At 31.1% G+C, this 12,026-nt stretch overlaps 1 protein-coding gene across 4 annotated transcripts in view; it reads left to right on the forward strand.

Moving 5' to 3' along the window:
- The window catches only part of LOC107456596 (chondroitin proteoglycan-2), a 65,941-nt gene extending 62,641 nt beyond the window's left edge, over nt 1–3,300 (forward strand). For 2 of the 4 annotated variants that reach the window (XM_071186814.1, XM_071186812.1), the window contains exons 5-6: nt 19–184; nt 2,743–3,300. In XM_071186814.1, coding sequence (XP_071042915.1) covers nt 19–184; nt 2,743–2,767 — 191 coding nt within the window. In that variant the 3' untranslated portion in view covers nt 2,768–3,300. Of the gene's footprint in view, nt 1–18; nt 185–384; nt 551–2,742 lie in introns of all 4 variants that reach the window. The other 2 variants (XM_071186813.1, XM_071186811.1) reach the window with 1 other exon arrangement.
- Nucleotides 3,301–12,026: the final 8,726 nt, after the last annotated feature.

The raw sequence follows: 12,026 nt of genomic DNA on the forward strand, positions 1-12,026 counted from the left end.
TGTGCTTATTTTCATTAGAAACAACTTTCCGATGTCCTCAGCCTCGAGGTCTCTACCCCAACGCCCTGGAGTGCAGTCGATTCTGGCTATGTAGAGAATACAAACCATCCCTTCTCAAGTGTCCGACTGGTCAGCTCTTCGATCTCGCTACACTCTCATGTACAAGTCCAGAAAAAGCACAATGGTATTTATTTAATAGTATNCACCAACCATTTACGATGTTACGCAAATATTAAAACTGCGGTGATAATGCTGTGATGAGTTGTTTATTTCATATTTCCCCAATAAACGATCTACGCAATTTTCTTTAAATTTTCACATGATTCTGTTCATTTATTTCTTATTGATGAATAACTGAAGTTTTTATGTATTTATTTTCATTAGAAACAACTTTCCGGTGTCCTCAGCCTCGAGGTCTCTACCCCAACGCCCTGGAGTGCAGTCGATTCTGGCTATGTAGAGAATACAAACCATCCCTTCTCAAGTGTCCGACTGGTCAGCTCTTCGATCTCGCTACACTCTCATGTACTAGTCCAGAAAAAGCACAATGGTATGTGATTTATTTAATAGTATTAACTGCAGTTTTGAAATAATGAGGATAAGATTCGATAAGTGTATTTTTGTTCTAAAACTGATTTCCTGGTTTAATTCCTTCCAGTGTAATATAGCCAGTTCAGAAACACAAATTCAATAAATGTTACACAGGGCTAGAATTTCAAAACTAATTGTTTTTAAACGTTTAGCAACCACTATTCTTTAACCAACAAAGAACTAAAGTATGTCACTTTACTTTGAATGTGTTTTTAAGGTTGTGCTTGCTAATATCCTGCTTGACTAAAGTTTTCAATCGAAGCTTTCTGGTTTGGAAAAAGGGTATTACAATTCTGGAAATTGTTTCAAGGGACCCAGTTTGTTAAGAGGATGCCATACCGTGGGCGAAACATTTCAAGGCAAATCCTCTTTCACCTGCATAAATAAATCAAAATTTATAGTTTAGAGGAAAATGTGTTCAGGTAAACCTAGAGTGATCCACAAAGTTTTAAATGCATTAAAAAAATTTAAAATATCAAAATGCAAATTATTACTGGTTAAAAATATCCTAATTCTCGGAACCCCTGTCATCCTCCCACGGAACCCTATGATTCCGCGGAATACCTTCTGGGAAACACTGGTCTAGGTTTATAAAAATTGCTAAAATTGGAAATTAGTCATCGATTTTTGTAATTTTCATCTAGGTGGAAAAAAAATTACCAAAACGGACTTAACATCAATTGGCATTGGCAAAAGAAGGAAAAAAACATAATTTGTTGCATAAAATAAGATAAATTTTTTCTTCGTAACGGATTTTTAGCTATTCAGTATAGTTATTATCATTTAAAGACAGATTTTCTATTGTAAAAAACAAAAATAGCATTATTCTTTGAAATGATCAAAAATTACTTTTCTCTTAATGTCTTTATTCCAGTAAAATAAGCACTTCTTAATGACAACTAAACCAGGAAAAACCTAACGCGTTACATGTTTAATGCATATTATCTACATAGATTATATGCGGTGTGCTGCGTGATGTAGCGCATTAACTATAAACATTTTAGACATGTATAAAGACACCTGCAGAGAAGTGACTCTGACATTGACTAAACTATGTGATGAGCAGAACAAATGCTCCACGTGATGCATTGCTAACCCTTAGGCTGCCTGGATACATAACTCCTTTTTTTATTTCGCATGTTTTTCTCGTTTAAGTAAAAGCTTTAATCATAATTCTAATAAAAAAAATTCACACGTATTTTTAATTGGATTAATAGAGTAGTCACATATATTTTGATATAGCATTAATTTTTTATTTTTGTTGTTTTGTTTTTTTATTTATTTGCAAATAGCTTTCTTGTTTTATAATTCTTGTTTTTTTATTAGTTTTTTAGTTTCCTTTTCTTATTATTTTTTAAAGTTTTAAACATAATTCCAAAACAATTATACAAAACTTTATTTGGAATGTGTACACAACTTGTAAGATTAAGTTAAATTTTTATTTTGTTGTTCGGTCGCAAAGCTTCTTTGTTTTTGTTTTTTGCTGATTTATTGAAAAGCTTTAATGAAATTTCCAATAGAATAATTCAAACACAAGCCGGGTGTAGAATTCGCATCACCTAGCCTGGATCACATTATTACTAGGCGAGCGCTCTATCTCCTAAACCACCAAAGCTCAATGCCATATATTGCCAATATTACATATATTGCCAATATATAATGCCAAATATTATAAGATTAAATTTCTATAATTAAATTATTTAATGAGCTTTAAGCAATTTGGTGATTATCCGCTTTTTCCCCCTTGACATTTGCAACATTTTTACTTTAAACTGTTCCTTAGCATTGCTTTCAAATAGATATTTCACAAGTTTTAAGAACTTTAAATAGTTTATATTCAAGATATATGAGGCATTTTCTAAATTAAGTTTTGAAATCAAGTTAAAAACAATTTATTAAAACCAATCCTTATTTTGATAAGAAAGCATAAAAATATATGAATACGTGAACATATATATATATATATNATTTCATTTGATTCTGATGATTCCTTCATGGTGTTGCATTTTCTACAAACAGCAGTTTATTATGAACCAAAAATTTCCTTATATCATAAATATACCTTACAATCCATTGTTAATGACCTCTTATTACTTATTCATTCAATTGTAACAAAACAAATGATTCCATGAAATCTTTGTTCTTTTTCAGTTCCTCCATTTCGCCAAGAACGTGACGTCACTGATTCTGCCTAACTCTTTCAATTATTGGCCAGTCGAAGGATGACATCATAAATCGTCGCTTTCCAGTGACCTTTGTTACGTGTCTCACGTGGAGTACCGAAATTTTAAAACACGAAAGCTTTGATGAATCACTTCTCTAACCATCATTTAAGCTTCTAGAAATCTAGATACTTCACATAGGTACTTCACTGGCGCCGACTTGGCGTTAACTTGCATGACAGTGCATGCGCAGTTGAGCACTGCTTACTACTGTGTATATAAGTTACGAATTAGGAAGATTTTTTTGTATTTTATTCCTTTACTATTGAATTGCACCGGAACAAACTCATTAGACTGCGAACAAATTGAATTGGGATACATCATCTTTGTGTCTACGGGTACAGACCATAGACTGATTTCGTGTTACACTTGGACTACTTTTGTGTGAATGTTTTATTTATATCTGTACCAATCTCTTTGGCATTGTGATATAGGTGTTTAGTTTATTAATATATTTTGTAAAATAAATTTAAATTTGTACAGTTAATCATGTTCATTACTCTATTGGGATAAACCTGTAAACTTCGGAGATATGATTAGTTTCTATGCTATATATTTTGGAAAGCAAAGCTCCCATTGCAACAGGGGTTCGAAAAACCTATATTGGTCTTATAAAATATTTATCTAGGCGTATAGATATTATTAAATATTAGTATGGCATGGTTTAAACAAGCAAAGAGTGACTGATGTTTTCTAAAACGTTAGTAACCTAAATTTTAAAAAAGACAAAACTTCCTTTTTTAAAACCAAATCATATAAGTTTTACAATGAAAAGTTATTTAAACAGGATTGTAATGATTTAGAATTTTTTTTAAATTGGTAGTGAAATTGAGAAACATATAGATATTTTAAATTAATCGTACCAAGAAAAAAAATTCCAATTTAAATAAAATACATGTAAGTGAATATTTTAGGAATGATTTTGTAATACTTAAATGGAAGCTAAATTCAAACAGCTTTTATTAGCCTAACGAGAACTTACCTACAATTTATTGATTTATTCCAGACTCATAGCAGAGTTGATTAATTTCCATAACTTAATAAGGGCGAAGGTCTCCAAATTTTTTTCCCCAATTAGATGGAGACCTATAATACAATAATTTCCATCGTGAAATTTATCTTAAAAAAAGGAATTCGTAAAATTTATGTTGAAAACACAAATAATTCGTGAAATTTAATTAAAGAAACAAATCATTCCTTAAATTTTCTTGGAAAAACAAATTATTCATGAAATTTATAGCGGAAAAACAAACCATTCATGCAAGTTTATTCTGTAAAAAGAAATCATTCGTGAAATTAATATTGAAAAAACAATTCATTCGTAAAATTCATCTTTGAGAAACAAGTCATTTATCTTGGAGAAGCAAATCTTTCTTGAAATTTTTGTTGAACAAACAAATCATTCGCGCAAATTTATCCTAGAAAATTAAATCACTCGTGAAATTTTTCTCGAAAAAACAACAAATTATTCGGGAAATTAGTCTTGACGAAACAAATCATTTGTGTTTACCATAACATATTAGGTTAATTATCTAAATTTGGATTTCTGAAACTTGGCAACAATATTTAAACACTTAAGTAGTTGCCAATCTAAAAATAAACCCAAGCATAAATGCACGAGCCAAAAGGTACATAAAGGCACTTTATGCATCACTATAGGATGTTGCGTTTCCGTAACAGAAGTCCTAAATGGGTTACAAACTTTTCTCTGGTATTCATATAGTTATAGTTACAGTTGAGTTCCCAACATTTAAGGTGATTGAGATGTAACAACTAATGTTGTCAGAAGTTGTTAATTTCACTATTACTTTGAAGATCTTAATGAGATTATATGGTTTCCGTTCACGTTGGCTTATCTTCGACTATTGTATGCATGCCAACTTTCACTCTTTTTAAAGATGACTTACTCGAGTGGTAGATAATTATAATAAAATATTATTTCGTTTTGTCACAGCTTAAGCACTCCAGAATATATCAATAATGCATTTGTAAACATTTTTAATCCCTTGACATTCGAAGACGTCTGGGAGACGTCATTTGTTTCTTATGTAAAAACAATAATTGACGTGTCTCAGACGTTGCAAGTTGTTGTTTACAGTGCAATCAAAGATCATTTCTATATCAAGAAATGATACGTCGATGGGTTAATGCATATACACGTAGTGGTAGTCAAAATAATTTTAAATTAAATACAAAAATTTTTTAAAAAAAATGGAAGAAAATTTTTTATATCCCTTCAAATGCTAAAATAAAATTTCATGGAAAATCTGTAAAAGGTAGCTTTGGTAAAACAGTCCTGAGTCGACACTAATAGATAATTTATTGATAATATACATTGATATATTATCAATAAATTATCGTTTAGGTCTTTCTTAAATATTTTATTGGCCAGAGAGTTATATTTCTTAATTAAATCATATTTGAAAAAAATTTATATAATTAAATCTGTAGAAAACAATCGATATTTTTTTGTGTTACGCTTAACATTCACTGTTGAAAAAATGAACATTTTAAACCGTAAGAACCGTAAAATTTACGAAGTAAATCAAATTTGTAGTCTTAACGGCATTTTAACATTCAAAAACAAGTTTTTTCTACAAAAATTACGGAGAAAATCCGTAATTAGACAGGTTTTTTTCTTATCTTAAAACAAGTATTTACAGCAAGAATAAATCTGTTGTCTCAACAGACATTTACTATGAGGGAACAAGTTTTCACTGTAAAAGTTATGAAGTAAATCTGTACTCACTCTACAGGTTATATTTTATGTCGGCAGAAATTGTAACTACCAGTCATCGCTGGGATTTGAAATCGCTTGACTTCATCAAGAGAGCCTGCTCTGTCCCTCAAGCCACTACGGCTCAAATTGCCAATTGTGATATTGTAAATATTGTATTAATTTGACAATAAAATCGAATCGGAATTCTATTTATACAATGCTCAAAAACATGAATTGCTAAAAAGTAAGAGTGAGTATAGAAATTATGCGTAAAATGTTTTAAGAGAAGCTAAAACTATATTATAGAACCCAAAACAGCATGGCAAAAACTAGAATTTTAACTGACAGTTTTAATCCGTTTGTGATTATGATGGAAAATGGCGAAAAGCCGTTTTGTCAACAAAAAGGTTTTAGATTGTTAATATATACGGAGAAATTCTGAAAAAAAACAACGGGAATTTTTACAATGCACTGTATTCAAATAAGCTAGAAAAAACTATAGGCTGTTTATTTCATTTACGATTTGCATTTTTATACATTTTAAATGCTTATACATTTTTAAATTGTTAATATAAAATAGTAGATATCGATGGATTTAAAAAAAATTAAATAATTGAATTTTGTTGTTAGAGCTTTGCACTTTTGTTTTCAATAATAATTTAAGAGCTTAGTGGAAGAACCAGGTAAGAGACGTTCTTAGAGTGGCTATTATCAGGGCAAGAAGAATGAAAAAGTTGTATCTGAACTATATTATGGATTTATTGTAAGACGAAGGCTAATAGTTCTTTGTCTTATTTCATTTACTACTACTCAATTTGAAATAAAAATCATGTAAACACACTGAAAACTAGTGTGGATTAGTAATGTTAAAATTAAAGTTAAACCAAAGTAAATAAATAATTCTGTTACATTAACATAACAGTATTAATGCGATCACTTTATGGTACTTTCCCTGATTAATAAATACTCCTAAAAATGTGACTTATCTGTGTCTTCCATTAAGTTTTACATTTAAGAATGAAATGGAAAAGAAAAACATCTATTACCACTTTAAATATAAAAATAAATTCTTGTGGAAAATTGCCAGGTACAAAATGCCATTTGTAAATGCCATAACTTGAATTTGAAAACTTAATTAAGAATTATTTCAATTATCACAACAAGTGCATAATGGTATTACTTAGGTGTGTTAGAGTTGTGGCAGATTATAAAATTATATTTGTTTATAACCAATGTTTCAGTTTACATTTTACTACCACTTCAAAAAATTAAATTTGGAACGAGCAAAAGTTGGCAGTTATACATTTTAACCCTTTTCAACAAAGTGCGTTTGGTCTGGGACAAAACAAATTTCCCTAAAATATCCGAAACTACTAGAAATGGAAAACTCTTTGCATCTACATATTCACCGTTTAGTATAAACTAATTTTCAAACAACGCAAGAGTTTAAATATATCTTTTAACTTGGAATGCGCTGTTTACATTCACAGTAGCTAATGGTTGGCAAAAAGTTTCACTTGAAATTACCTCTGCTGGAAAAGGTTGAAAAGCTAAAGTCCGTGTTTGTTTCTGCAAAAAAACTTACAATATTTCAATGCAGTTATTTATTTCATCCTGTTATTGCAAGAAGCTTTTGTAAATACACTATTTGATCAAACTACTTGAAGGTCTAATAAATATTTTAAATGCAACATTGTATCTTTGTGTTTCTTTCATAAATGTTTTATACCGTATTTTCAAAATCGTGAAAGATTTCTATCAATAATGTATGTATGTATGTAGTTGATTTATGTCGCACTGGAGCTGCACAATGGGCTATTGGCAACGGTCTGGAAAACATCCCTGAGGATGATCCGAAGACATGCCATCACAATTTTGATCCTAAGCAGAGGGGATCCTAAGCAGAGAGCACCCCCGCTTCGGTAGCCCGACGACCTGCACTCGAAGTCGAGGACTTTACGGTAGAACAGTTTAACGAGGACCAATACCGCCCACCATCGGTCCCTACGCAGACTGATCCAAGTCGTCACCCACCTGCACACTAAATGCAGCCAGTGATGCTTGACTTCGGTGATCTGCTGGGAACCGTGTCTTAACGATCAGTCCATTGCGGGACGTATCAATAATTCAATAATCAATTGCCAAATTAAATCCGCGAAAATTCAGAGATGGAAGAATTCAAGATATGAAGATGTCCAAATCAGAGGCTGAACTACATCTTTGAGAATAAATCAATTAACTGTCGTAATTTTGTGATTGTTAATGTTAACTACTCATTTGCACAATTCATATTGAACGATACGTATTCCTATTGGTTGCTATCAAGCTGATTGATCATTAACGAATTGTCAATGGAGTGACGTCAGCTTAGAATTCTCCATTGACACTAATTTTTAAAAATGTTAGAATTAAATAATTATTTCTTTATTGTTACCACCAGTGGTGTGAAGGGAACATTCCCTTTGGGAATCATATTCTTTGCTTAGATTGTCGTGAAACATGAAAAAATATATATATATAGAAAGAAAATGTACCTTAATCATTCTCAAAATAACTACACTTAGCTACAATGCAATTTTGACATTTTATTTTATTTTATAACCGTCGTTGAACAGTCGACCCAATTTCATGGGTTTACGACTACTAATGTTCAACTCCGTAGCCTTGTAATTTTGAACCCAATTCAGAAGACAAGGGAGTTCCTGGATCGAGTATTAGGAGAAATTTGCCTTCATGGAGGACTTTTTGAAGGAGCTAACCCGCATTTGCGTTACATGGAGAGGAAGACCACGAGGACCTCCCATGGGTAGTCTGACGGCAAGGGTACTCTAACCCATGATTCGTCTACCACTGAGGATATTTCACGTCAGCACTGTGCGGAATTCGTTGGTTGGGATGTATTTGTAAAGTCCTCTTTTGAGATCGATTAAAGCACAAATATCATACGTCTTCAAAAAGCCGATCAAATAAATAAATAAAAAATAATAAAAATTGAACAGATCTAGCGTTTACCCAATGGTTACCAATGGGATGATCTGTCAACTCCTATGTGATTTTTCAAAAGCGTCGATAATTGAATATCAAACCGTAAATTGGTCACCCTCCATACCTTCAATTCGCTCCCAAAAACTTTAAAAACACCACATTATCAACGCGTGATTTTTTTTTCATTTTGTGACGTAACAGATATAATCAACGTTATAGCCAAATCCGAAATACTCACCTTAAACTGCTTCTTTGTCAACATCTCGATAGGAACTGGGATTTTCTTTGAACAAGTAGAATTAGTTACGTAACAGAGCATGGTTCACCACCCTTTTCTTGGTTACGAAGTTTGGGGCTATTTAGCTGCGAACTGATACATTCGAAACGAAACATGGCTTTAATGGCTCCAACCCTCACAAATTGTCTATGTACGAAATTTCAAATTAATCCTCCGCTAAATTTCAATTTCACATGAGTTTGAACACACCATTCGACTGCTTATAACAGACTACTGCATCAATTTCTTGAGATCTTAGTATGTATGTGTAGATAGTGAGATGTTACCGTAAATCCGTCTCCTTGTGTAAAAGTTCGTTGAGTTTACATGATTCCGATATTTCGCGTTCTTACTACGGTGGGGAATTCATTTTGGCTTCTTACTGACATAACAACACGCGTTCTTACTGTACGTATAATAGCAAGTAACCGACTCACACATAAAATTTATTTCTAAATGAAAAATAAAATTAAGAAGTGAATCAAAAAAATGTATCGGTGAATCAGGGAATTAGAAACTTAATGACTGTATGGAACAATAAAGTATGAAATCATAGTCAATTAATCAGAATCAATAAATCAGTGAGTAAATAATACAATAAATCAATATGTAAACAAAATAAATCAGCAAATGAGTGAACTACTTACTGATTGAAACAGCAAATCAGTCAGTTAATGAATGAGAGAGCTGATAAATTATCGAATCACTAAATGAAAAATTCAGAGGAAAAAAAAGATTCAATATGATATAAAGAAATGGAGGAATCCATAAGTAAGCGACTCACTGAATCAATGTGTATCAATTAGTGAGTTAAAAATCATTGAAGCGATGAAATAATAAATAAATGGCTAAAGAAGAAAAAAAAATTGTGAATAAAGCACAAATGCAATTTCATATATGAACATACTGTACTTTCAAGTCTGTAAACAAAAACCTACCTCACCTAAACACCTTCCTCACTAATTTATATAATTAAAAAATGTAATTAAATAAAAGCAAATGTCGATTATTTAACGTGCTTTAAACTACTGTTGTACTTTATTTTGCAAAGAAAATATGTCTGTTAGGAAAACCTGCCTTGCTATACCTATAACCATTAAAGTGGTAAATTAATAAAGGAAATTCCCACTAGCTTTGATGCGAATTAACTATCCCTACTACATTCTTCTGAGCCAAAATGCTCTTTATCCCCTTGCCTGTGGAATATATTTGAGAAAAACCAGAAATTGAATTTTCTTTAAAATTCTTTTTTATTTTTAAACTTTTATTAGTTATCATTATCAAACTGTTAGAAATAGATTATTAAAAAAAAGAAAAAAAATTAAGCAAAATAACTACTATTTTCAATATTTTCACATACATGAGAAATGTTAATGAATTATAGTAATTTTTGCTCAACTTATAGCAAAAAAAATCCAATGACATAATTTTCGCGATAAATACAATAAACTAATGCAACAGTATTATTATTTATATCAACTGCCATGAATTCCATGTTCCATGGGATGAACTGCAAAATTACAAAAATCGGATAAATGGCATGAAACTGCCGAACTTTTCACGAGAAAATTGAAATTGGGCCCATTTACTGGGAATATGTTAAATTACATGTTATGCAATGGACTAATTCAGTTCGGGCTTCACAGAATTGAAGCACCAATTTTTCTCTGCTCGTATAATTAGTAGATAAACTTAAACGAATAAAGTTCCCATCTATATATATATTTCTTTTACACGGTGACAAAAAAAGCGCCTCATTACAACTCCCCGAAGGGCAACGCTAGAAAATCGACCAATGATTGCCGCTAAAAATTTCACATGCCAAATCTAGCTGAGGTGGCTCAACATATAGCGCTTTTAAAAACGGAAACTGAAATAACCAGAGAAAGCATTCTCACCAAATGTGATCTCTTCCGAAATTCAATGTTTTTTTATGCAGGTTTTTCCATTGCAATTCACTTATTTCAATTTTTAATAGACTTAATTATAGCCAAAATTTTAACCTTTTTAAAGAGATATCAGTTTTAGAAATTTTATCTTAAGATTTTATACTATATCACATTTCTAAATGGTTTAACGAATTACATGTTATTTATTTGAATTCAAATTTATTTTAATGACTTAGTATTTACTAAAAAGATGCAATTTAAAAAAAAAAAAAAAATTTATATGGATTTGAATGATTGTTCTGAATTCTTAGAATATCGTGCATTTGCAATGTACCTAAGTTAGTAGCGAGCGAAGCGAGCTTGGTTTGCGAAGCAAACCATATAAGATTGCGTAGCAATTTTCGGGGGTTGGCGAGCAGGGGGCGCAGTCCATAGTATAATTTAATTATCAAATTGCTGTCTCTTTTATCTCAAAGCGTTTTTCTCATTATTTCAAAATGGAAAACTGGCAGGAAATACTAACTCAAAACTAATAATAATACTAACTCAAAAGCTCCAATTTTTCACAATATTTCATATGGAAACTGAAAGGGAAGCTGACAAGGTGAAGAAGCCTGTTACACTCTTTGAATTAAAAAAAGTCTTGATAGTGAAAAACATTTTAAATCTTTCTCAAAGGTTCCTGCACTTTTTTGTCTCGCAGACCCTTTGCCATGTTTTTCCGTTTTGGAAAGACTCCTAGCTTTCCTGATATTAATTTTTTTGTAAATTCATCACATTCAAATGTATTTTTGATAGCTGGTATAGTGCTACTCACTTTGAAAGATTTAAATATCTAACTGTAGTGAAGTGTATTGTGAAAAACGAACACCTTAATTTTATACATTTATTAATTAAATTCAAACTAATTTAATTAGATGTAAATGGAATAAAATAATTCCATTAAAAAACCCGTACACCGCTACTAATATCATAATTGCGGAAATAAGTTTGTATACAAAACCGTAGTAGTGTATTGTCGATCTGTTTATTACATTTTCACGTAAAAACTATGCAACAAATCACCGTGATCTTGTGCGCAGATAGAGTTGACTTAGGTGAGGCTATAATTTACCGCGGAAAAATACTTTTTTGTAATAAAATAAAACCTTACACGCGGCGAAAATAAAAACGTACGCAGACAGAGTTGCAGACTACTGCTAGTTTATAATAATTCAGTTTCATATATCTGAAAATAATCCTAATAACTTACATTTTAATAAAATTTTTACTTCATAGCTACTTTTATAAATTATGTAGAATGCAGATAGATATATGTCTTTATAATATAAGGTAGTATAATG

The sequence above is a fragment of the Parasteatoda tepidariorum genome, chromosome 10, assembly GCF_043381705.1.
Source record: "Parasteatoda tepidariorum isolate YZ-2023 chromosome 10, CAS_Ptep_4.0, whole genome shotgun sequence".
NCBI classification, from domain to species: Eukaryota; Metazoa; Arthropoda; class Arachnida; order Araneae; family Theridiidae; genus Parasteatoda; species Parasteatoda tepidariorum.